The sequence below is a fragment of the Salmo salar genome, chromosome 13, assembly GCF_965601325.2.
Source record: "Salmo salar chromosome 13, fSalSal1, whole genome shotgun sequence".
Lineage (NCBI taxonomy): Eukaryota > Metazoa > Chordata > Actinopteri > Salmoniformes > Salmonidae > Salmo > Salmo salar.
The window spans coordinates 57890624-57917747 of record NC_138303.1 but is presented as its reverse complement, the minus strand read 5'-3'; the positions used below and the strand labels follow the sequence as shown (position 1 = coordinate 57917747).

General features: G+C 43.1%; 1 protein-coding gene across 4 annotated transcripts; it reads right to left on the bottom strand.

Annotated features, from left to right (window-relative positions):
* On the bottom strand, positions 1-27124 carry cpeb4b (cytoplasmic polyadenylation element binding protein 4b). Of its 4 annotated transcripts, XM_014136720.3 has the most exons (11): positions 27033-27124; positions 26683-26753; positions 24688-25842; positions 18144-18234; positions 11868-11891; positions 7503-7673; positions 6741-6830; positions 6360-6478; positions 5964-6078; positions 5090-5271; positions 1-4015 (listed from the first exon to the last, which is right to left on the bottom strand). In XM_014136720.3, exons 3-11 carry the CDS (start codon positions 25795-25797, stop codon positions 3788-3790), a joined length of 2130 nt encoding a protein of 709 aa, XP_013992195.1. In that variant the 5' UTR covers positions 25798-25842; positions 26683-26753; positions 27033-27124; the 3' UTR covers positions 1-3787. The 4 variants fall into 4 exon arrangements, with proteins under 4 accessions (XP_013992195.1, XP_013992196.1, XP_082816352.1 ...); XM_014136721.3 differs by having other exon boundaries at positions 26683-27101; XM_082960226.1 differs by lacking the exon at positions 26683-26753 and having other exon boundaries at positions 27033-27081.

Genomic DNA, 27124 nt, shown 5'->3' with positions numbered 1-27124 from the left:
TTATTGTCACAGTTAAGTTTTATTCATTCAACATTTCACATTACAAATATTTAAAAGTTATGCATACTGTTATAAATAGTTGGCTGCAAACAATTAAATAACAGATTTCTCTTTTTCATTTCACTAGCACTTCTACAGACCAACTCCTAGAAATATGGACAATTTGTATTACATAACTTAATTTGAAAGGAAAATACAAAAATAGTAACTTATAAAGTGAAATGACAATAAAAATTAAGGTGATATCTTAAGTAAAAAAAAAAATATTAATAAATACAACCTTCCCATACACAGTTAAAAACTATTGACATTTTGCCATTAAGTAACATCATTAACAGACCAATATTTAAATATTTATTTCCTTCAGAAAATGTGAACCATATATTGTGGAGCACAATATAGCAATTAGTAAAAACTAGACACTAACATATTAAAAGCTTCACCTCAAAAATATAACAAAAATCTGATCAAAATTATAAAAAATTATACATTCCAATTAAAAATATACCAATAAACAGCTAAATACATTATTGACCTAATAATTACAATGCAATCAATCACAGTAGCTTGAAATAAACAAATTAAGCAAATGAGCACAAAACCTTTAATGTTTTAAAAAATAACTTCAATTATTTATATTAGTACAAATAGTTTGATTTCTTTTTCTTTTCTTTTTTACAAACACCAGCATGAAAAGGATTACAATAACAGTAGAAAATGACTGTGAAAAACATATTAACATCTTCTTTAAATGTCTGCAATTAAAAACGGCATTAAAGAATTACATTGCAAAGTCTTTATCTGGAAAAAAGTTCAAAAAAAGTATTGCACATAACAACTCGAAGTTAACTTGCAACATTTACCACATTCAAGTCTTAATGTTCCCCTTCCTCCAACTAGGTTGATTTGCCTCAACAGACAGTGGAGATGAGTTATCAAGTCTTTTCAACAGGGTCCTAAAAGATGCTCAAGTCTTGCACTGCTAAAATATATTTTAGAGTTAGTTTTTTTGTTATTTTCTTGTATATTTTTCTGTGCATCCTGCAGAGGTCTGAGTATGGGGAAGGCAAAGAGATGAACACATGGGAGGGGAGTGAGGTGTGGGGGTGTCCTTAACAAATTAAAAGTTGTGAAACATCTGGTGCACTACAACAATTAATTTCAATAGCTAATTCATGTACTTATCTTTTTTTTTTTTTTTTATCATGCATGCTAAGGATTATAATAGGAGCTAGTTGGCAAGTTCAGGAATATACATTTTCAAATGTTAAAATATCTAAACACCAAACATCCATTCTTGTGATACGAGATTCAGCCTAATTATGAACCATCATTTGCATTCTCCTTATAAAATTGTTACATTCCAGCTATGGAGAGAGGAAACCAAAATAATAGAAGTTATCGTTTTCCAACTAGGATAGCCATTTTTTTTAAACATTACATTTTAAAATGACAACTTTTTCTCACCATGCTGTTAAGATCAGATTTTTGTGAAACATTTAGTGTATGAGATCTAATACCTTAAGCAATACACTTTTCATCATTCCTCTGCAGTTTTGAAGTCGCATCAACACAAGTGTGCACTTAGTTGTAAAGATTCCTCAGCACTGAAATGTATAAAAAGCATAATTGAAAATAATATATTGAAATCACTCAACTTTTTTCTTTAAATTAAAATTTCCATATATGCAGATCTCTCAGTAACAAAAGTACAAAAGCTACCTTTCACAATGTGAAAAATTGAGGTATTGCAAAAAGGAGTTTTCCCATTTGTGAAAAAATGTGCCTAAAATGACTGTTGAAAAAAATGTTTAGAAAAGTAGTGCATAATAAAATGTTTATATGTGCATGACAAAATAATTTAGCTAGAAAACACTGTACCAAAATTCAGCAGGCCATGTATAAAATAATCTTTTTCTCATTAACAGCAAATTCTTCAAAAAGGGTTTTTAAATTCTAAAATGTTCACCCACCACACCCAAGCTAAATTCATGGTGCAGAACTGGTGCATTAGCACACCATCAAGCCAACACAAGGATACGTATTTCACTAGTGTATTAAGTTATATTTCAGCACTTACTCCCTGACATATTTAACGCTAGTAGATTCAGATACTGTATGACTATATTAACCAGACCAACTGAGTGTTTGTTTAGCTTTTTGTGTTACATTTCCAAACCTTTTGCAGATCTATCCAAGTTACACAACTGCCTAGCAAGAAGCTTCTCCATTTTGACCTTTGGAAATGAGCGGATTGACTGGTGAAAAGGCCTGGGTGCTTGTAAGCTCAATAAATCCAGTTGTTTTCACTAATGTTTTCCTGGATTTTGACTGCACTGTTTGCTATTCAAGGCCAATCTTTGGTTTACTGGTGTCCATCTGGTCTTCGTAAGGAAAGGGTAGAAATGATATAAAAACGAGAATGAAAACTCTTAAAAGAAAAAAAAAAAGAAATGAGCTAGTATTACTCACTACTGCACAGCCGTCTTTGCTTCCCTAAAGTGTCTAGGAATAAACTCCTTATTGCAGTCTTGAGTGAATGAACTGCATGTGGGACGCACATAATAGAGCACATTACATGGAGTATCTTCATTTATGCTTAAAACACTGGCTGAGTTAGCTCGGCTGGCACAGGAAAAGAGGTCTGCTGTTCTAGCTATATCAACTCCTCTAGGCGTAAGTGTGTGTTGATGACAACCCCCAACTTTTCTAATTAATTTCTCTCTTTTTTTTTTAAGGGGGGTTAAAAACAAAATAAGATTGTGGATAAAGGCTTGGGAGATTTGCACACCTGCATTAATAATAATAAATGAAAAAAAAACAAAAAAAACAGGGCTTTCTGCTCACATGAAGCCCTGATGAGAACTAGACCCTAGCCCCTCCTCCTCTCCGAGCTAGCAAGACCACAGACACAGAGAGGGGGGGTTCACTTATTATCATCCCGACACCGGCCAGCACTCAGGGCCTCTGGGACCTCCAACGCCATACATTCCTCAATAAGATGCTCTGTTCATTCTTACTACAACCCTGGTTGGATTACAAAAATAAGGAAGTGACAAAGCAGTGTCTAGAAAAGTGTGCCTTTTCGCTGACGCCGTTTCCCTTTGATTGTGGTCCTAAGGGAAAGGTGGAGACCAGCTTCTTTTCTTTAACTTATTCGGCACATTAGCAGCTAAGCTTGAGGTATTAGTTTTTGCATGTCAAAATGGAGATCAAACTCAAACGCCTGTTGTGAAATCGATCTTGTCAAGTAACATCAAATATTAGCATGGTCTTAAAACATTATTTCAAACATTTGATCTGTAGTCGTTTCTTTTTCAAACCAATTGAGATTAAGCTTTGGTTAAACTACTGGGATTTTATACTGAATCATCTGCACTCTAAAGTAAATAAATAAGTGCACTCTTCTTTAGCGACACCTTTTATATTCACATTTGCTCTGAATTACAACTGAACATACTGCTTTGAAATTCATGGTCAATGACACGCCAAATTGGATATCAGAGTGACAATTGAAAGCCCATTTTTTCCCCCAAATGTCTATATGCACTAATAAAATATAAAATCAACTGGAGAAAGTAAAGAATGGGATTTAAACATTTTCTTTTCCTTCCTTGACATATCTGGATATAATTCCAGTCTCTCATCTTTAAAATAAATATGAATTTAAAATTTTAAAAAAAATTCAAATTAGAGCTAAAAAGTAACCAGCAACTGAAAAGTGCATTTATTTGTACAATGATTTGCGACTCCTACTCCCCCCTCTGCATCTTTCTCTGTGTGTCAGTCAGTTCCAGCGGAAGGAGATGTGCCTAGGCCGGTCCCCTCCTTCCTTTACCAGTGGCTTGTGGAACTCCCGGCCGGCGCGTGAGTGAATGGCCGCCCAGCAGTATTCACAGTAATACTGAAGACAGGTGACGTTGGCGCAGAAGAAGGGGGCAAACTTGCCCCCACACCGGGTTCCCTGACACTCATCACACAACTGGTCGTCCAGGACGTATGGCTTCACTTCCACCTGTAGAGAGAACCATCTGTCAGACACCCACTAGAGAATAAAGCTAGGATTCATTTACATTAATGAACACTACATCACCCATTAGTGAGGTCAGGCACTGATGTTGGGCGATTAGGCCTGGCTCTCAGTCGGCGTTCCAACTCATCCACAACGATCTCAACAACCCATTTCTGTATGGACCTCCCCAAACTGTTGCCACAAAGTTGGAAGCACAGAATCGACTAGAATGTAATTGTATGCAGTTGCGTTACGATTCCCTTCACTGGAACTAAGGGGCCTAGGCCGAACCATGAAAACAGCCCCAGACAATTATTCCTCCTCCACCAAACATTACAGTTGGCACAATGCATACGAGCTGGTAGCGTTCTCCTGGCATCCGCCAAATCCAGATTCGTCCGTTGGGACTGCCAGATGGTGAAGCGTGATTCATCACTCCAGAGAACGCATTTCCACTGCTCCAGAGTCCAAAGTTGAAAGTCACTGAGGTCTTCAGTACTTGCCATTCTACTGATAATGTTTGTCTATGGAGATTGCATGGCTGTGTGCTCGATTTTATACACCTGTCAGCAATGGCTGTGGCTGAAATAGCCGAATCCACTAATTTGAAGGGTGTCCACATATTTTTGTATATAGATATATAGTGCATCTTCAAAGATTCAACACACAACACATAATTGTACTGACAATTACGCACGTCATCATTTTCACAAAAACATTTTATCTACAAAAATTCTCAAGTCACTACAAAAGTAGAGACATGTTTGATTGGCACATACTAATTTGTGAACAATTATTCCAGTTTGACCGAGTGAAATAGCCAAATTCTTCTGCAGGTGGCAGCTGGTTAAAGGTACAAGGCATTTGTTTTCTGTCCTCGTATGCCCCAGTCAAAATGACAAAATATTTTGCTTTAATCTTTTAAAACCAGAACAATAAAGAACAATTTGTCCTTTTACAAGACAGGAGACATTATCTGTTTTGTACAACATTTCTGTCCGTCTGCATATTTGTGTGTGTAATGCTGCATTTTCCTGTGAGAGAAAGAGAGAAAAAACATAAAAAGTCTTCACTAACCCGTTTATCGATTTCTCCATGCTGCAGTTGGACAAAACGAGCGCTGATAGCAGCAATGTAGCTCTGCTGATTAGAGAAGGCGACCCGCCCTGCTCCCTTGGGGTACTTGAGCTCGGGGTCTGTGTCGATACCGGCGTAGCACACCCCTCCATACAGCCTGTCCATGATCATTGCTAGCTCCACTGTGAAAAGAGGGAAACACAGGTTACAGATGGGTTCAAATGCAGCACAGTTCCAGGATCTAGCCTCATAGATTTAATGTGACATTCCGAACTTGGCCATAATATTCCAAATAGCTGTACTAAAGTCCTTCCTTCTCCCCCCATTACACACATGCTGATGTGATGAAATGTCCCGTGTGGCTCAGCTGGTAGAGCATGGTGTTTGCATGGTGTTTGCGACGCCAGGGTTGTGGGTTCGATTCCCACGGGGGCCAGTACGGAAAGAAATATATGCATTCACTACTGTAAGTCACTCTGGATAAGAGCGTCTGCTAAATGACTAAAATGTACATTTTTACATTTTACATTTTAGTCATTTAGCAGACGCTCTTATCCAGAGCGACTTACAGTAGTGAATGCATACATTTCATACATTTTTTTCTGTGCTGGCCCCCCGTGGGAATCGAACCCACAACCCTGGCGTTGCAAACACCATGCTCTACCAACTGAGCTACAGGGAAGGCTAAATGTAAAATGTAATGAAAGGCAACGCTCATCTAACCGGTTTTAATATACCATAGAGGAGCTAGGGCTGCATCCCAAATTCCCTATGGGCCCCCTAGTCAAAAGTAGTGCACTATATGGTGCCATTTGGAACACAGAACCCAGGACTAAAGTGCCAATGGGAGTGTGGACTAGGGTCAATAGGTTACCTGCACGGAGAGGGCGTGGCACACCACCCACAAATATGGTCTTCCTGGGGTCCAGAGGCTGGGAGCCGTCCATCACAAAGTCACTGTCGTTCAGGTTCCAGGGGCGGATCTGGACCTGTTAAACACATACACAGGGAGACGTCCGTATCACAACATGTTACGTCTTAACGTCTGTCATGTCTACCATGTTACGCTTGTAATGATGGAAAGCCAATTCTACAAAGAAAAGTGGCTGCTTGGTTATTCCCTTGGTCAGCCACTAATCGAATGGGCTCACTAAATAATAAATGAAGCAGTAAAACGCTGCTGTGGTGCTGCATCTTGATACCTTTCACAATAGTATGAGAGAAGGGGAGAGAAGATAATAGCAGATGGGTGATGGGGCAATCCGCTCACCGGCTTGTCTTTGATGGTGGGGCTGGACACACACAGGTAGAGCTTCCCGTCCTCTTCAATACAGGCCTCGATCAGGGCCTGCACAGAGCTCTCATCCTGGAACAGCAGGAAGGCATAACCTACAGAGCAAACAGAGGACAAGATCACCTACACGGAACAATGTCACAGAGATTACTAGAGGACTTACCCCTAGCGTTTCATTCTCTGTCTGCTTGCTGGAAATGACTGTCAACGGTAAGACCGCTCTGCTCATGAGTTTGTTTTAATATTTCAGACTATTTAGGCCTCAATAGTCAATTCTGATTGTACATTTTGATGGCAATGCTGTATGTGGCTGACGATAAGGGCAGTAGCAGTAGGTCGACTTAAAACGCGACTCACCTTTCGGGGGAAAGTAAGATTTGCTCTCTGCCTTGTGAGGCCAGTCCACAAAGAGGTGTCCAAAGCGACGGAAACTAGCCGTTATCTCATCTAAAAGGCGAAAAAGAAAAAAAGAACATTCAACTATTGCTTCACAGTGGTTATACCGTGTGCAACATCAGATGCCTGTTCTTAGCGGGGTAGACTACAGGGATATGTGAGTCCCTGTTACGTTGGCTGTAGATTGTAACGGTAAACAAGGAGAATAAAGCAGAGCAGATGGTAGCATCAAGAAAACAAGCAGGGCCTCAGCTGTTCTCTAGTCCCCTGCCAGCAACACCAATCTGACACGAGATGTCCTCCACTCCTTACTCTAAAAAAAAAAAAAAACACAATGTACTACAACTATGCCTACTTAAGAGCCAAACCCTCAGAAAGCAATAAGAACCAGGCAGAAACTGAACCAAGTAACACGAGATGTTGTGATATGCAGTGAGAAAAATGACAAGAGGCTTTTCACCATGCAGCGCCGCTCTTACGGCAGAAATTGGTCACAGAGGGAGACATCTTCAACAGCCGTCATGTAACCCTAGACTACAGCCCCATGAAGACATGCACATTCTAGACCTCCACCCCATCAACCAGGTGTCCAGTCCACTATCATCCTTGTGTTCACAGTTCATTGCCTCCACCTACGTAAACGTCGTCAGCAGTGGTGTTCAGTGAAGCTGTTTTTATATTTTTAAAAAAAGAAGAAGAATAAAAAATTTAAAAAAAGGTTACCTTCATCGATATCAGGGGGGAGACCGCCAACGAAGACCTTGCGTGAGTAGCGCTCCACTCGCTCCCCGTTCTGGTGGGGGAAGCAGTGGGGCGAGCCTAGGCCAGGCAGGCTCTGCTCGCCGCGCTCGTCGTCAGGGAAACCATCCTCCATGGGGAACAGGGAAGAATGGACTGAGGAGAGGATCCCAGACAACGCAGTCAGCCAATAACAGAGGATAGCATGACTAAACACAACTGATACAACAACAAAAAGATCAATACTCATTGGGTTTATTTCCTAGGTGTATCATCAACATGAGTTGAGTTGGGGGGGTGGGGGGTATCATTGCATGGTTAGGTATGGTCTAGCAACTTTAGCTACAACAACGTGCCCATTTTCCAGTAGTTCATCTGACATGAATCTTTGAGTGCCAGAAACAATGCTACAGTAAGGCCCTGCTGAGCTGCATTAAGAGGGACTGAGCCAGGTATACTAATCAATCTCCCCTCCCGCTCTCCGCATCCGTCCCCCAGCACAGAACTACACCAGCCACCCCCCGTTTCAGCTCAAAAACACACAGTCCACACACCCACCCACATGAGCGCCTGCAGCCAAGCCCATGGCAGCAGCAGAGGCCGGGCAGGCCTAAAATAACCGTTCCGGCCTGGTGTCCTGGAGCCACCCCAGCCTTATTCCCCCAGCCTTATTCCTAACCAAGTGACGGAAACCAGAGCTGAGCAGCTTTATGGGAGAGAGTTAGCCCTGAGTCTGTACACTGTGTGTATTGTGTCAAAATCTAATCAAATTTTATTGGTCACATACACATATTTAGCAGATGTTATTGCGGGTGTAGCGAAATGCTTGTGTTCCTAGCGCTGACAGTGAAGTAGTATCTAACAATTCACACAAAACTAAAAGTAAAATAATGTAACATAAAAATACAAAGTTTGGACACACCTACTCATTCAAGGGTTTCTTTATTTTAACTACACTGCTCAAAAAAATAAAGGGAACACTAAAATAACACATCCTAGATCTGAATGAATGAAATAATCTTATTAAATACTTTTTTCTTTACATAGTTGAATGTGCCGACATCAAAATCACACAAAAATAATCAATGGAAATCCAATTTATCAACCCATGGAGGTCTGGATTTGGAGTCACACTCAAAATTAAAGTGGAAAACCACACTACAGGCTGATCCAACTTTGATGTAATGTCCTTAAAACAAGTCGAAATGAGGCTCAGTAGTGTGTGTGGCCTCCACGTGCCTGTATGACCTCCCTACAACGCCTGGGCATGCTCCTGATGAGGTGGCGGATGGTCTCCTGAGGGATCTCCTCCCAGACCTGGACTAAAGCATCCGCCAACTCCTGGACAGTCTGTGGTGCAATGTGACGTTGGTGGATGGAGCGAGACATGATGTCCCAGATGTGCTCAATTGGATTCAGGTCTGGGGAACGGGCGGGCCAGTCCATAGCATCAATGCCTTCCTCTTGCAGGAACTGCTGACACACTCCAGCCACATGAGGTCTAGCATTGTCTTGCATTAGGAGGAACCCAGGGCCAACCGCACCAGCATATGGTCTCACAAGGGTACCTAATGGCAGTCAGGCTACCTCTTGCGAGCACATGGAGGGCTGTGCGGCCCCCCAAAGAAATGCCACCCCACACCATGACTGACCCACCGCCAAACCAGTCATGCTGGAGGATGTTTCAGGCAGCAGAACATTCTCCACGGCGTCTCCAGACTGTCACGTCTGTCACATGTGCTCAGTGTGAACCTGCTTTCATCTGTGAAGAGCACAGGGCACCAGTGGCGAATTTGCCAATCTTGGTGTTCTCTGGCAAATGCCAAATGTCCTGCACGGTGTTGGGCTGTAAGCACAACCCCCACCTGTGGACATCGGGCCCTCATACACCCTCATGGAGTCTGCTTCTGACCGTTTGAGCAGACACATGCACATTTGTGGCCTGCTGGAAGTCATTTTGCAGGGCTCTGGCAATGCTCCTCCTTGCACAAAGGCGGAGGTAGCGGTCCTGCTGCTGGGTTGTTGCCCTCCTACGGCCTCCTCCACGTCTCCTGATGTACTGGCCTGTCTCCAGGTAGTGCCTCCATGCTCTGGACACTACGCTGACAGACACAGCAAACCTTCTTGCCACAGCTCGCATTGATGTGCCATCCTGGATGAGCTGCACTACCTGAGCCACTTGTGTGGGTTGTAGACTCCGTCTCATGCTACCACTAGAGTGAAAGCACCGCCAGCATTCAAAAGTGACCAAAACATCAGCCAGGAAGCATAGGAACTGAGAAGTGGTCTGTGGTTACCACCTGCAGAACCACTCCTTTATTGGGGGTGTCTTGCTAATTGCCTATAATTTCCACCTATTGTCTATTCCATTTGCACATCAGCATGTGAAATTTATTGTCAATCAGTGTTGCTTCCTAAGTCGACAGTTTGATTTCACAGAAATGTGATTGACTTGGAGTTACATTGTGTTGTTTAAGTGTTCCCTTTATTTTTTTGAGCAGTATATTTTCTACATTGTAGAATAGTGAACACATCAAAACTATGAAATAACATATGGAATCATGTAGTAACCAAAAATGCATACTCTTGGCATTCTCTCAACCGGCTTCGTGAGGTAGTCACCTGGAATGCATTTCAATTAACAGTTGTGCCTTGTTAAAAGTTAAATTCCTTCATGCGTTTGAGTCCATCAGTTGTGTTGTGACAAGGTAAAGGTGGTATACAGAAGATGGACTTTTACCAAATAGGGTAAAAGTACATATGGCAAGAACAGCTCAAATAAGCAAAGAGAAACAACAGTCCATCATTACTTTGAGACATGAAGGTCAGTCAACACTGAACATTTCAAGAACTTTGAAAGTTTATTCAAGTGCAGTTGCAAAAAACCATCAAGCGCTATGATGAAACTGGCTCTCATGAGGACCGCCACAGGAAAGGAAGATCCAGAGTTGCTTCTTCCGCAGAGGACACGTTCATTAGAATTACCAGCCTCAGAAATGCAGCCTAAATAAGTGCTTCACAGAGTTCAAGTAAAAGACACGTCTCAACTGTTTCAGAGGAGAATGTGTGAATCAGGCCTTCCTGGTCAAATTTCTGCAAAGAAACCACTACTAAATGACACCAATAAGAAGAAGAGACTTGCTTGAGCCAAGAAACACAAGCAATGGACATTAGACCGGTCCAAATTTGAGATTTTTGGTGGTTCCAACCGTGTCTTTGTGAGACGCAGAGTAGGTGAACGGATGATCTCCGCATGTGTGGTTCCCACCGTGAAGCATGGAGGAGGTGGTGTGATGGTGCTTTGCTGGTGACACTGTCAGTGATTTATTTAGAATTCAAGGGACACTTAACCAGCATGGCTACCACAGCATTCTGCAGAGATACGCCATCCCATCTGGTTTGCGCTTAGTGGGACAATCATCTGTTTTTCAACAGGACAATGACCCAACACACTTCCAGGCTGTGTAAGGGCTATTTGACCAAGGAGAGTGATGGAGTGCTGCATCAGATGACCTGGCCTCCACAATCACCTGATCTCAACCCAATTCAAATGGTTTGGGATGAGTTAGACCACAGAGTGAGGGAAAAGCAGCCAACAAGTGCTCAACATATGTGGGAAATCATTCAAGACTGTTGGAAAAGCATTCCAGGTGAAGCTGGTTGAGAGAATGCCAAGAGTGTGCAAGGTGTCAAGGCAAAGGGTGGCTACTTTGAACACTTTTTTGGTTACTACATGATTCCATAGGTGTTCGTTCACAGTTTGGATGTCTTCACTATTATTCTACAACGTAAAACCCTTGAATGAGTAGGTTTGTCCAAACTTGACTGGTACTGTATATGTGATGGGATGTATAGACAATATGGACACTATATGGATAGAATATGTAGTATACCTGAATAATAGTACACGTGCCGCAACAGTTAAATAGGATAGGCCTTGACTAGAATACAGTATACACATATGAAGTGGGTAAAACAATATGTAAACATTATTTAAGTGGCCAGTGTTCCATAAGGCAGCAGCCTCTAAGGTGCATGGTAGAGTAACTGGGTGGTAGCCGTCTAGAGACAGTGACTAAAGTACAGGGCACGCTACTGGGCGGGGGCCGGCTAGTGGTCACTGCTTGACATGTGTATCTGTGAGTCTCGCTCTGTACACAAACAAATGTAATGCTGACAACCACAACACCACAGACCAACAATGAAGCACAACATCTACATGCAAACACATACTGTCCCCCTTCATAAACACTGGACATGGATGCAAAAGACAGGGTCTTTCTATGCAAGTTTTGAATGTAAAAGCAAACTAACATTATCCACTTGAATAACCCAAAATAATTAATTTACCTCGTCTCCTCCCATAATTCCTTGCTGCATGTAAAAACAAGACAGGTGAACATAGGGATGCATAGAACATCAACAGTTTCATTGAAATGCTCATTCTTTCAGTCACAACACATGCCCTTCTCCTTTGCAGTCAAATCCTACACGTGATTAGTGCTGTATTGCCTCCTCAGTGCCCAGCAGTACATGGCAGACAGAGCCAGAGGACGCCCTTGTGTCATGAGGATCCCGCACCCACTCCCTTCCATGGATCAGATGGCGAGCAGCTCTTCAGGAAGTCAGTGGAGGGTGGTTTTACACATTTTTTACATTTGAGTCATTTAGCAGACGCTCTTATCCAGAGCGACTTACAGTAGGGTGCATACATTTTATTACATTTTTAAATACGGGCCCCCCATGGGAATCGAACCCACAACCCTGGCGTTGCAACCGCCATGCTCTACCAACTGAGCTGGTGTGACGCCCTCTGATACGTGTGTGCATTCCACAGAGTAACTACCAGCTGGTGTGACTGCCTCTCTAAGACTAGTACTCTCTGAATGGTATCTATGCAGGACCACCATCTGTACAGTTTGATCAGTGTCTGACCATATGACCGAGCAATATAGGCTAACACTATGAGACTCAGGGGGAGACTCCATGTTGGGTCACTGGGCTCTCAGTTGCACGTCGGCTTATGCATATCAACATTCAGTTGAAGAAGCTGTATATTATTATTATTATTATTTTTTAAATGAACCATCTTTAGGCAATAGGTTTCATTCTCAAGTAAGGACACAAATGGGGAGCTTAGTTATTTCATTGCATAGCTAGGCAAATTAGAGGTCTGGCTAAATGCAAATAGCATAGCCTCTGGCCCTTATCACATGTAAAATATCTAAAATAATATCTTGCCTATGCAATGAAAGAACTAAGCTCCTCATTTGTGTCCTTACTTGAGAATGAAACCCATTGCCTAGAGATGGTGACATGTTCATTTAAACAAAATATAACATTGTTTCCTCAACTGTATTTTGATATGCATAAGCCGACGTGCACCTGAGAGCCCAGTGATCCACCATGGAGTCTCCCCCTGAGTCTCGTAGTGTTAGAACATTATTTAAAAATAGGAATTAGAATAGCAAAGCTGTAAAACATTATCCTAAATATAAACCATCAACTTAGTGAATTCCACTGCTGTTTAATATGAGGGATTCAGCATGAAATGTCCTTCATTACTAATGTTTAACACCCTTATTTTTATTTTACTACGTCAATATGTCTTTGTTGTAAATGTGTTGGCTCCAAACTTGTGGCAGTTGTGAAAAAAGTCAATAGTTGGAAGAGTTGCAGAGTTAATAGAAAATGTCATTGTTGATTAGATGCTTTCTCATTGATTAGGCTATTCTCTCTTGAACCATATGGTCTATCTACTAGAAACATCTTTTACATTTTTTGTCATTTAGCAGACGCTCTTATCCACAGCGACTTACAGTAGTGAATGCATACATTTCATTTCATGCATTTTCTTTTTTTTTTGTACTGGCCCCCCGTGGGAATCGAACCCACAACCCTGGCGTTGCACACACACCATGCTGGCGTTGCAAACACCATGCTCTACCAACTGAGCCACACAGGGAAGACCGTGGACAACATGGTATAATATAAAAAATGAATACTATGACATTTTTGTTGTTGTACTACTTTACCCCTTTTTCGTGATATTCAATTGGTAGTTACAGTCGTGTCTGATGGCTGCAACTCCCATACGGACTGCCGAGAGGCGAAGGTCGAGAGCCGAAGGTCGAGATCCTGCCAAACCGCACCGCTTCTTGACACACTGCTCACTTAACCCGGAAGCCAGCCGCACCAATGCGTCAGGGGAAACACCGTCCAACTGGCGACCGTGTCAGCGTGCATTCACCTGGCCCAAAACAGGTGTCGCTAGAGCGGGATAGGACAAGGACATCTCGGCCGGCCAAACCCTCCTCTAACCCGGACCAAATTGTGTGCCGCCTTATGGTTCTCCAGGTCAGGCCGGGTGGCTGCGGCACAGCCCGGGATAGAACCCGGATCTGTTGTGACGCCTCAAGCACTGCAGTGCCTTAGACCGCTGCACCACTCGGGAGGCTTAAAACTACATTTCTTTAAAAGTTATTCTAGTAAAAATTACTTATGTTACAATAAATGATCTGTTAATTACCAAAAAGATCCAAGATTGCAGTAGATTTGGTAAATTAGTCTACCGTAGCTTTCCTATCACTATTCAACTAATCTGACATCTAGAGCAAAAAAATAATACATTCAGTTCTGGGGGAGACGTGTTAGAACAGATACTAGAATGAGGAGCGGTAGGGGAACAAGGAGCTCCACCCGCTCTTTTTTTGGAAGTTACAGGCAAGTCTATGGGCAAAATGTCCCCATCCCATCCGAAATTCAAATGACACTTACACCTGCGAAATTGTGATTTGTTGTAATTACCAGTGCTGAAAAATCAGCACACCTGGTTGCAATCCATACAGTCTGTTGATAGATGCTACAACACCAGTAATTCTACGTGCATCTGTCCACAATAGATTACTATTCAATAAATCCACATCAATCATTAAAGAACTAATGGCATAAAAATCGTCCACAGAGCAGCAAACCCACACTGGTGCCTCAAGAGCACGCTAAGCACAAACACGGTGCTGCTAATCTTGCTGACAACGTTAACATATGGCTTGTTTCACCCACCCTCCATCCATCCATCCGTTCGTTCGCTCGCTAGCATGGGTTAAGCCATCAGATCACTAGTGCTATTTACATATCATTTACGGGCAAAGGACTATCTCCCCCTGGATGTGTGAATCCTAGGCGACCTAGTGAGAAGAAACAGAGTATAAATCATTAAGAGATTCAGTTACAAGCATACGCTGTAATACACAAACTGAGTCGTGGTTACATTAGCCCACGTAGTCCATCGCCCAGCCGCCTGCTCGCTGGCACCTCATACAATTTACACTGAGCCATTTGCGCGCACCCTGTTCCTCCCATGACCTCCTGCCAAATGTACTTGAGTGTTGAACTGTGCCATGCTGGGATGCCTTGGTGAAGGGGATAATGAGAGGAAAAACTCGTAATAGCAAACCCATTGTGACTGGTGTGGACCAGAGCCATGTATTAAGAGAGTTGGGCCATTGAGGTTTCAGCGTTGTTGCATTTACATGACACTTCAACATTCTATGGCAGCCATGTCAACGCCCCATAAGCATTACATGGGGAATATTTAATGTCTAGAATTGGAACAATATTTTGCTTTGTTTGTTTGTCCGACCAACTCTCTATATACATGGCTCCTGTGTGGACTAGATGAGTGCCGTGATTGGTGAATTCCGTTCCGTCACACAAATTCTCTAAGCCCCTCCCTCCACCTATTCAATCAAAGAGAGAACAGGCTGGTGGACAGGCTCAGCAGTCAATGGTGACACAGAGCCAACACACCATTTTGTAACTTCTCAGAGAACAGAGTGCTCTTTTTAGTCGCAGAGGACAATGCTGGAATCGATTCAAAGCCACTTCTACAGTCCATTTTTTTCCCCCTCTTTCCTTTTAATCTGTTCTACAGAGGTCCACGTTTGACGGTCAGATCATTCTTTTCAATTAGGGATAGGGGGGCCGGGGCGTTGCTTTGGTACCCTTGGAGCTCACCCAAAGCGACCCAGTAAGGTCAGGACACAGCCGGAGTAGGGCCTGCATCTGTGTGGATCTTTCTAATGTAGAAACACATTGCCCTGGAGACAGTGGCAAGAAACTGCTGCTGCTCACAAGGCGAATGATGCATCATAATGATGTTTTTCTTTGCCCTCTGTAGCTGACACGCAGCACTGGGGGCGTCATTCCAATAATCAGCAGAGGCACAAACTAGATTGGAGAACATCTGAGAGGCAGAGAGCCTGAAGTGATGAGCTGCTGTGTGTGACAAAGTTGTTGACTTTCACTTTGTGGTTTAACAGCTCAATACGGAGGTGTAAAAATGAATACACATGCTACGGAAGAGATAAACATTAGAAACCCATGCCTAAGCTACTCCCTCTAACCAGTCGTGACCCAGTCTGTCCTTACCCAAACAAACCAAAGAGTAGGCTAGGTCGTCCTCACTGACTGACAACAGGAACATTCCGGTTTGCAATGTTTGCGTCACAAACAAGACGGACAACCTATAGAGACCGTCGCAAGCATTGCATTTTCATGTCCCATAAAATCTTTTTTTTTTTTTTTTTTAACTCTGCGAAATCAACAAACCCTTCACTAGCTGCAGCTATGAAAATACCTCCCACACAACCAGCACCTAACCCCAAACATGACCTCTAAACACCTCACTTTACATCACTATAAACTCATTCAAAATCCAGACAGTTTAATTAGTGACGGAGTCCCTTCCTCCACGTCACAACGTCTCCACCCTCCACATCCTGGATCTGCCTGACTAATCCTGAGGAAGCCTTGCACCACTAGCACCACGGGGATGGCCTGTCAGCACACCCAGCACAAGTGCTCCTTTCCAGGCATGGCTGGGCCAGGGAAAGAGGCTCCTGTGGAGGTCTGCTCCAGAGGTGCTGGCGTTTATAGGTCAGTGTAGCTGCTGCTAACACCAATCTGCTGCGCCACGGCATTGTACGTGTGCAGCCGCACAGCTCTAATGGACCTAAGTTGGGCAGCTGCTCAAAATCCATCTGCAACGACCTCAAAATGGGGAATTACAGGCAACTATGAACGAGAAGGAAGAGTTGGGAAGGAAAACTTGATTATCTCTGAATGTCTGTTCCATTTGACTTCACACCTGAAAATGGGACTTTCGTACCTTATGCAATGCAAAGTTGAGAGGTCTAGTGGGGACCGTGGCATTGCAACATAACGGTTTAATTAGAGGAAGGAATCGATGCAAACACATTCGTTTTCCATTGTAAACTAGCATCTGCTGCTGATGGAGCCTATGAGCCTCTTTGAGCTGGATCTGTGTGTCAATGGCTATGTACGGGGTATGTAGGCACCTGAGCAGAGCTGTGAGAGAAACTACCACCCCCACTACCAGCTCGAGGGGGGGGGGGGGGGGGGTTGCATTTTTATAATATTTTGGACCGTTGTGAAGTTTTCAGACGATGTGAGCTTCTCGGAGTGAGCTCCTCTTCCTATAGCAAGTAACTGCTGTACTCGTTAAGAAAGTATCAACTTTACTCTGTATATCTAAAAAAAAAATGACCATACTAGTTGTTTCAAGTAAAACTACCAAAACTATTGCTCATGGTGAACCTGATCAAAATAAAATATAAGCCCCGAGTAGGTTTATTTATTTAAAAACTGTGGTAGCTTAGGCTACTTTTATTCCAGTAAAACAACATTTTCAACAGCGCATTTGATAAAAATAACCTAGCAAATTGCAGTGGCTCTCACTCAACGAATAAAGCCTAATATTGCAAAAGCCATTTTACAAACATTTGAATGCTTAAAGTGACACGCAGATGTGCCAGATCAGAAATAGACCTCAATTTGCACCCTCTGTAGAATAGCCTAGCCTAGAATTTTGACGTGCGCATTGGCTCTAGTTGTATTAAAAAGACGCACTACGCAGAAATCGCACCAGCATTTCCTGGTTGCTAAAATATTAATAGGTTGCCTAATTTCAGTTTGTGACAAAACAGTCATTCTGTAGAGAATCATTGTACCATCTAAACCACTGTGAAATATATTTTCCATAACCCAAAATAATGTATATTCAGCTGTTAAACTGGTGTACAAAACCGAAAGTAAAAGAAATATATCAGAAAAGGAAGCACAGAAATAGCACAGTTACTTTCAACAGGAATGAAAGATCTATAACTCAAATTTATGTGAATCTGGTCAGGTGTAGCTGTAATGGAATAGCCTACAATGAGTTTTTTTTCAGCTCAGATTTACTCAAGTGGCAATGGCATACAACCCGGCATAGCTTATAGGCCTAGGGGTTTTATTTATTTATATAATTATTATGTATTTACCGGACCGAGGTCCCCGTACAAGAATGTGTACCATTACACCCCTACTGCACAATCATAAGTCCATTTTTCAATCTCAGTAGAATAGCCTATATAAGCCTCCACACCTTACATCCTAGTCTACTCTAGGGCCACTGAAATAAAAAGTCTAAATCAGCAGTTCTGACATGGCTGTCCTCGATGACCTTGCAGCAGATTTGGGAGAACAAAGGCTGTAAGATACGGCCGTTAACAGCAATTTTGTGACCGGACATGCGATCCTGGTGTTGTGCGATTGTCATCTTACCTTTCAGGGTATCTTGCTCAGCCCTCATGATGTCAATGAGAGAGTTCTCCAGGGAGTGCATGTTGAAGCCATCAAAGGATCTGGTGCGCTCCTATGTAAAAGATAGATGAGAGTTCTGCTTTAGAGGGATGGAGCCGCCGCTGGTTAAATGTTACATTTGCTGGCCTATATTCGGAGTCCGACGCCATGAAATTTCCATTAGGCTTTCATCACACACACACACACACACACACACACACACACACACACACACACACACACACACACACACACACCACACACACACACACACACTTCATGCATGGAATACGGAATAATGTGAATAAAGTAAATGCAATCGTGACTGTTACTTTTTGCTGCAGTGTTATAATTATTTTATAGCTTTATCTTTTCAGAAGTAAATCTGTATCTACACATTTTCGTTGCAAGTATGATTCAGTACAGAACGCAGGTCTTCGGCTCAAAAACACACTCACTGTGCACGCAGAGGAAGCTCAGGCAAGCAATGACAGATGAACTTTAAACACAAGACCATGAAAAAGGGCTGACACTGCGACCAAACTGGAAATGTTCAATTCTTTGTCAGTCGGGCACGACGTGGCAGTGCGATAAGAGAGCGCTCATAACATAAACCAAACACGTTCTTAAGCCAGCAGTTCAACTTGTATACAAAAACAATATTGAGGCCTACTACTAAAACAAGGCAGCCTCTCACTTGCTGTCCTTGACTTGAAGGTTTTCAATGGACACTCAACACTTCCCATGACAATGGTAGTCGCGACTCATTTCTAAGAATTACTTGAGCAGCAAGCAGGTTAAACCCCTCTACTGAATGGCATACCAGGAATAACACAAGACAAGTCCTACCTGATGATAATGTGAGGCTTGTTGCGCAAGAGCTGGAAATGATTCACAGTATCCTTCAACCCAGGCCAGACAAGATCTGGCTGTCATATGACAGGAGAAGCAGTAGTATGAAGGCTCATGTGGTGTTCAGGACATGGTCACGTCTCACATGTTATGGAATCATATACCATGATTTCTACACAGGCCCCATTTCAGGAATTTCAACCGTTCACTGAAAAATCCATGCTTTGAATAAAACTTAAGCGACATCCTATCACCTTCAGGTAAAATACACATCATGCTAGGCGGTGGGAATTGAAGCAGGCGTTTAATGCTCCATGGCCACCATATAAAGTGATAACATTAACAACCACACCCTTGACAGGGACAACCAAACTATTACCAGCAGGCTGGTGCTCCAGTAGACTATGGTTTATTTTCTACAATGCTGAGACATGAACTACGAGATACCATAAAGGTGTGACATTGTGCAAGATCCTGATAAACCCTTCCGCCACCACGACGACGCACAAGCATGGCTGCTGTTGTTGTTGTTGTTGTTAAGCATCTGAATGGATTGGCAACCGTAGCGATTAACTATCTGTTCTGCCCGCCTTTCTCACGCACCTCCTCCCCTCTGACGAACAGGCAGCAACACTCATCCCTGGAAGCTTAGAGGGCCCAGGCTTCGTACTTAGGCGCACACAAACAGCCCTTAAGAGCACACATGGCATGGGCCAGCTGAACCTGCCTGGCCCTCAGTGTCTCACAGCCTCAGAAGTTTGGTTAATCTCCAAGGTACACAGATAGAAAGGTACGCGGGTCAGATAAGGCACTTCCTTACCAAGCTCAGCAATAACCTTTGAAAAAATAAATACATGTATAAAATAAAAAGTCAGGCTTTAGGTGTCTGCATGCTTCCCAGCCGAAACAGTTTCAGAAGAGTTTTTTTGCATATATTATGGCGACATTGTGACATTTGTTTGTTTTTTCGGCTGTTTGGGCAAACAAAATGTTTTCCTCGAAGCCAGCAGAAGTTCGGGAGCCAAAGTCCACACCACTTTGTCTGTAATTGGGCAACTGTAGGGATTATTCAATAAAGTCTGTTGTCATTCAACGAGAGACGACTCGTATTCATGCACATTTTCTCATTGACAAATACTGCAGCAAACATCTTAGAAAACAAGTCGTTTTACATCCTAAGATCCCCTCTGCAAAAACTTTAAATGAATGACAGATTAGATTAATTCTGACTATTTTGAGGTAGTGTGTACTGGCAATGGCATCTCAAAATAACCAAACAGTACTATTGCCATTTTTTTCCCAAAAGGTCTTAAGGGAGTATGCCAGCACACACTTTCAGTTCGCCTAACGAACTTCGGCTAGGCGCCAGCCGAACTGAAGCATGACGACGCCTTTAGTCCACATAATAGGAGAGTTACACATATACAGGAATGTAATCAAAGAATTCCCCCGACCCCAACTATGAGGAAAAAAAAGTTGCACCTTACAGAGACAAAAGAATCAAGGGAAACAGTCAGGGAGAGACCAAACCGGTGTAACAAAGGAAACTGTGAAGGAGACCAAACCGGTGTAACCCATTTGTATTATAATATCTTTCTCCAGGCAGAGAGCCTGTGTCTGGGAGCTTGAAGCTAGGGCCAAACTATCCAACGTGAAGAACACTGCTAAAATAGGCCTTGATGAAACACCCTGAGCAGAATGATTAAGTATGGCATGCTAAGGGTGTTTCTGCTACAACATTAATCTACAATGTCACGGCTATACTAATGAAAAAGTGAATGGAGGGGGGGGGGGGTAGGTATAAGGGGCCCAGCTTTGACACTGTTGATTTTTGTGTTGCTGGTCAAAGTACTTCAAAGCCTTGCACATTAAAACACCCTCAAGCCCATTAATCCAGCCTCAGAGCCTGGTTAGGGAGGCAGGGGGTGCAGACGGGTCCCACGGGGGACCCAGATCTACTTTGGTGATAAAGTAATTAATGAACAGCAACAGAGCCTAATCAGAGAAGGGGTGTTAAATGCCTGTGACACTTCTGACATTTCTTTTCTCTCTCTCTCATTTCTTTTATCTCTCTCATTACAACACACAAGATGCTTCCTGTTTCAAAACGACATTCAAGGGTAGGAGAAGGGCGAATAGAACACAACACAGTTATACGCTAGTCACTGATGGTTATTTCATTATTCCAGGGACATTTGCCGCATTTAACGCCATAGGATCATTCCATAATTGTCTGATGTCCTCAAAATGTTAATAGCTGGAAGTGTGTTCTGGCCATAAACGAGGTGTTGAATGACAATTAATGAATGATGCTCGTTACTACAGCAGTAGAACAAAAGATTCTATCTGGAACTGACCTCAGAACAGCAGTCAGTCACACAGTCTAGTCCACACGATCAAAAACATATTCCCATTAGTACACTGTCAACTGATACAACAGTGATGTGAACAACAAGACATCCTGCCACATTGTGACCCAATGGATATCAGACTAATTTGAATGTTCGTAATGCCTTATAGATTGTTTTTTTTACAAAGCAGCAAGGTCTACTATAAACTAATGTCTTACAGGTATTTCAGTCATACCTATTCAGTCAGGATTTATGAATCTCTTTAAAATGAGAAAATATTCAATTAATTCCAGATTCTAAACGCTCAGCCTTGTATACAAGGACAATGCAATCACCATCCAGTAAGGTCCTTGTGCACAGCCCAATGTCCCCATAATTCTATTAGGGCATCAATATATATTGCATGGTTCAATGAAAAAAAAAAAATGTATATGATAACCTCAATTCTGATTTGGAGCTGTTATACATTCAAGCAAATATATGTCCTTCATTTAAACTAGCTAACCAGAACACCATAACCTACCTCTAACAACTTCCCTCGTAGATTGCTAATGTGGCCCTTTGGGTGCCTGCCCAGCCCCAAATCCAAAAGGCATGTTACCAGGCAGCAGGCCCTGTTCCTCCCAGTCACGGAAGGCTGTAGAGCAGCTTACACAGGGCTAAGAGGAAGTTTGGGTTTTAGAAAGTGAAAGACCTGCTTTGCCTCAGTGCAGAGAGGTCTAATAACACAGCTCTAGTACCATACCCAAACGCAGTATAGTAGGGACCAGGGCCCTTCACACAAACTGTCTCCTATGTACAATCTTTGAAAGAATATCATGAGAGATGATACTGGTGTGTCTGTATGTGTGTTCGTCCACGTTGTATAATATTATCATGACATCCCTCTCTGGGAGTCACTAAACAGTCACTAATCCCTGAAAGATGACACTGGACCTAGGCAACAGATGACAATTTGTCACGGGCACCTGCACCCAATGACAAAAGCTGCTCTAATACAGAAACAAACAGAGAGTACAGTGGCCTAGCCAGCAAAACAAACAGCCTTCCTACAGTAGTCTAGGTCTCCCAGTACAGAACTGATCTGTGATCAGCAGCACAGCCCAAGGCCATCACAGGATGCACGTCACATCTAAATAAAAAGGAGGGGCCTTTTGTTTTTAGCACCATTGTCTCTTGACAAACCTTTTGTTGCCCGTTTTTGTCTCCCCTGAGTGGGAGCAGCATCTCCCTTCTCTTATTTTCTCCCTAAGCCGCTGGTTAGCCTAATCATGAACGCCTCACCTGTGTCAGCTTGCATGGAACCCGTGCTCTCCTACCCCACCAGAGAGCCTCTGCCTTCACACCAAACATGAGATATTCTAGGCTGAGACACAGGAGGCCTATGGAAACTTACAGCACCATTAAGCTTTGACTAAGAGATGGGTATCACATCACTTGTATCAATGTAACTACTTAAGTCCCTAAGGCATATACCTAAATTACTGAAGCCTCCTTTAACTACAAACAGACATCCAGTGTTGATTAACATAACCAAGGGTTTCTATGAAAATGTGCTGTTACAGTATGGGATCAAGGTATTTTTACATAATGTTACTTGAGCAATGTAGCCTAAATGTGGTGTAAGCTTGATGGCTGAAGGCTACGCTAAAAAAGGAAATTGGTGACAGCTTATAGGCTGCTGCAATCTATTATTTTGAAACAGGTGAGTGGTTAAGAATGAATAGGGAGTGAACAAACGGGGGACTCCAAAGGGACTCCACAATCACCCACATGTTGCCTCTGTGATAAAATGGAAACTATGTGGAGCCATTTGGAAATGCCTGGCAGTCACAAGAGAAAGGCATGTGATCCATGGAAATGGGCTTGTGTTCACAATCGCTGTCCACTTTAAGCTGAAAACATTGCTTGGTCAGGGACAGAGACAGGAAACAGAACCTAGTTATTATGAAGTAATGCCCTTACTACAAAAATCTGTGTTTCCCCTAAATTTATTTAGTGGCGGTGAGCGACCGCTGCTACATTGCTACCATTGTTTTTTTTTGCAGAGATGCGCATTTAATTGGATAGTCGTTGGCTCAATAGTCTATGGGAACAGCTAGCATGTCATTCCACTAACACTAGTAGCAATGCACTCACCCCCACCAACATTGCCACCACTGCTGAAAAAAATCCTAGGGGAAACACTAAAAATAGAATACAACCATGAGAGTTAGCCTAGTGTGACTAAACATGATTGTACAGTAGAGATGGAATAAATCAACAGCACTTTCAAACAGCTAACCTTAGCCTACTATACTGCATTTTGATACAAAACAGATCCCTCGGTCCAGTCACACAAAAGGATTCAACCTCATTTCCAATGGATTTTAAGACCACAACTAAATTCTGACAGTCTCTATTCAACGCTCTGCATCATGAACTGCCGATCAGGCCAACCTAACCTGACGTGTGAGAATATTCAGCCTCTGGAAAAGACAAATTGAAGTATTACAGCCTGCATCAGGAAGCTAAAACCACCAATCTAGCCCTCTACCCCCAATGCATTTAGAAGGCAGAGTGTCATAATCGAGCTAGCCTGAGCAACACAGGGTGATTCTAAACCAACAAGGGCACAGCACTGCTGTGTGATATAGTAACGTAGTAGCTAGGCTGTTAGAAATATGTAACATGGTCGGTATGGCGTCATGGCTGATGCGGCACTTCTGGGGGGGAAGGAGATCCTCAAAGCCTTCAATCAGGCCTTTCAGCACATATTTATACCAGCCCAACCCCCGCACCCACCTTTACCCCACAGACACCCCTGTGCTTGATCGATAAAATAACCTCCATGCCCTTTCCATCAATCCTATCAGTGTTTTCTGCACATAAGACTGTTATCTAAGTCATCTTAATTGTGTGCTATCAAATTGCATTAAAAATGAGACTGCATTATAAAGATGGCATAGACCGGTAGTCTTGGGTTATTATTAGCCCTGTAATCTTAAAATCACTATTTCACGGGAAGATGGGTAATTGATGCTCCATCCATTTCTCTACCGCGTGTTCTCTGGATGAAGAAAAATATCTGATTCGTTCTAGGCTATGTCATAGCTTCTCCATCTCATATACGTGGCACCCATCACTGCAGTGGCAGAGCCATGTTAGTCATAAGGGGCCTCTGGCAATTAAAACATAGGACTAACATTAATATCGTGACAAATTCATCATATAACGGAGAGTAGGGCCTTTGGGTACATAAAATACAATTACATCTCGCTGAGTGGCTCTAAGTATGATTACAGAATTAAGAGGTATAAAAGCGGTGGGAATTATTCACTGACCTGGAAGGGGAAGATGTTCTCGCTCCTGCTCACACTCTCGTCCATCCAGGACTTGGGGTTGAAGCCGGGGCTGGTGCGGGAGTACTTCTGTGACGGCACGTGGTTGTTGGGGAAGGTCTTCTTCAGTGGGGAGATTGAGTTCAGGGGAGTCATGCCTCCGTTGAGGCCCCGACGGTACTCACGCCCCTGGGAGCCTCCCCAGCCACCATAGCCCCCACCGGGGCTCCAGGAGGTGGAGGAGGGGGAGGGAGAAGGGCTTTGGTAGCTACCCCAAGGTGACGGGGGCTTATTCAGGTTATTGGACAAATGCGGCAACTGGCTAAAGGCAGCATTCCTATGGGGGAAGGGAGGAGGGTGGGGGCTGGCCGGGGACCTTCGGTGCTGTTGGTGCTGGTTGTGGGGATGCTGAAAGTGGGGGTGTGGGGGATGGTGCTGGGAGATGGGTCCAATCTGGGGAGAGAAGTTTCCCCCGAAGCCTGGGCTGACATGGTGGGAGAAATTCTGGAACAGGAGGGGCCCGTTGTTAGCAGAGGCAGCTGGGTTAAAGAAGCTGACATCCTCGTTGATGATGGTGGAGGGGGTCTGGGAAATAGCAGCTGACCAGTTGTTGAAGCCAGTCAGGGACGAGGAGGTACTGGACTGGCACGGAGTCCCAAGACCTGATGTCTCTTGGTAGTCGAAGCCTGTCAGTACTGGGGACTCGAGGCGCAGCTTCTCTTTTCCATTGCTACCCTCAGAGGGGCCGCCCTCCACCTTGTTTTCCTCTGACCTCGCCTTCTCTAACTCAGATACGATTCCAGACTCCGGGTGGCCAGGGGATAGTAGCTGTTTTTCTTGCGTTTCTTGCATTTCCTGTTGCTGGGCTTTGGGCTTTTCTGACCCAAGAATTTCATCTTGCATGCTGCCATGGGCAGCTGTGGCTGAAAACAGCCAAGGTGACCCATTGTTACTGCCATTACCAGCTGTGGTACTGTTTATAAAAGCACCAGGGTTTTGAGACGCATTCTGATGATGGTGTGGAGGTTGCAGATGTGGATGAATTCTAACTGGGAAAGCAGACTTGTTGCCAGTGTTATTTTGCACTAAGACTCCAAACCCGTAATCCCCCATTTGTTTTCCCACACACAATATCTGCTATCCCTTGATCTTTAGGTCCTAAAGAGAGGGGGAAAAAACAAAATACACCCGTTATTATTTCAATGTTTGTAAATGAGAATCAGGCTGATAGAGAAATCAGACAGGACATTGATAGCACACTAGCTTTCTCATTTTCTGCTGCTAACCATCTTGCTAGTCGAATAACAGTTAGCTAGCTATACTCAGCTAACGTCTGTCGAGAATAGCTGTCAATATAACAACCTTACTAACGAGACATGTTTCTCTGCCACATCAGTTCCCTGTAGTTAACTATTTCGTTTGCATGCTAGCTGTTTAGCTAGCTAGCTAGCAACATATTTAAACTACAGGCTCGTGACGTTGCCACAGTCAGAATATGCTACGCGCTAGCAACTAGCCAATTTGCTAGCAACTCGGATAGCTAGCCTGCCTAGCTAGTAAACGTTAGCCTGCTATTTCGGACAGTCGACAGTTGATCCAACATTTCTAAGGCCAACTAACTTAATAGCTAGCATTTTGTCGACAACAGGCGTAATTAGTGTTCTAGTTGCCATAGTATTATTCAAGAGTATTTGGAAAATGTATCTAGCTAGGTAAATTTAGAACGAAAACATGACAGACAAGCGACCTTGCGTGACAGCTGTCAAAGCCTATTCCCTGTGTGGGTGCTATTTGGACTCGACCCTTTAATTACATAAAACTTATGACGTAGCTAGCTAACGCGTTAGCTATCTCTTTATACATATAGTTTCTGGTTGTTTTAGGCAAAATATGAAACGGATATTATCAAGTCGATAGTCGTAGATGCTAACTAGCTAACTTCTGAATAATCTGGCTAAAGCGACGCTGCAAACATCGATCATAAAATCCCTTTTTCACCTTTTGGTCGCTACCCTTGATCCAAGCGATGACTCGATCCGTCCTGTAGTTAACCTGCAACCTCGATGTGTCTGATAAAATAATGAAAAGAAAGTTTATGACTCAAGCGATATGGTCCTTCTATGCCTTTCGCTCATACAGTAGCTATGGCTAAACAGCTTCTCTCTCCTGACGTGTCCTGCCTGATCAATGACACAGCCCTCTCTGGAGAGCGCTAACCTTGACTGTATAAAACAAAATTACGTCATGAATTAAATATATACAACTAATTCAATACTAGTTAAGTGTAGTGGCTTATTCGGTCGGTTTCATTGTTTAAATTATTTCAAATGTTTCTCTAGTCAACTGACTTGTTCCTGTGTTTCTTCGCCGAAGCTCTACCTCTCCTCAGAACCGACCGTGGCCAAATGACAAGGTTCTCATCCACAAGACACTTCCGGTT

Excerpts from the sequence above, each read along its gene's own strand:
- cpeb4b (XM_014136720.3), bottom strand. The coding sequence starts at position 25,797 with ATGGGGGATTACGGGTTTGGAGTCTTAGTGCAAAATAACACTGGCAAC. Across the intron at positions 11,892-18,143 it reads TGAGCAAGATACCCTGAAAG|CAAGGAATTATGGGAGGAGA; the intron begins GTAAGATGACAA and ends TTTTACATGCAG. Across the intron at positions 5,272-5,963 it reads GCCACGCCCTCTCCGTGCAG|TGGAGCTAGCAATGATCATG; the intron begins GTAACCTATTGA and ends CTCTTTTCACAG.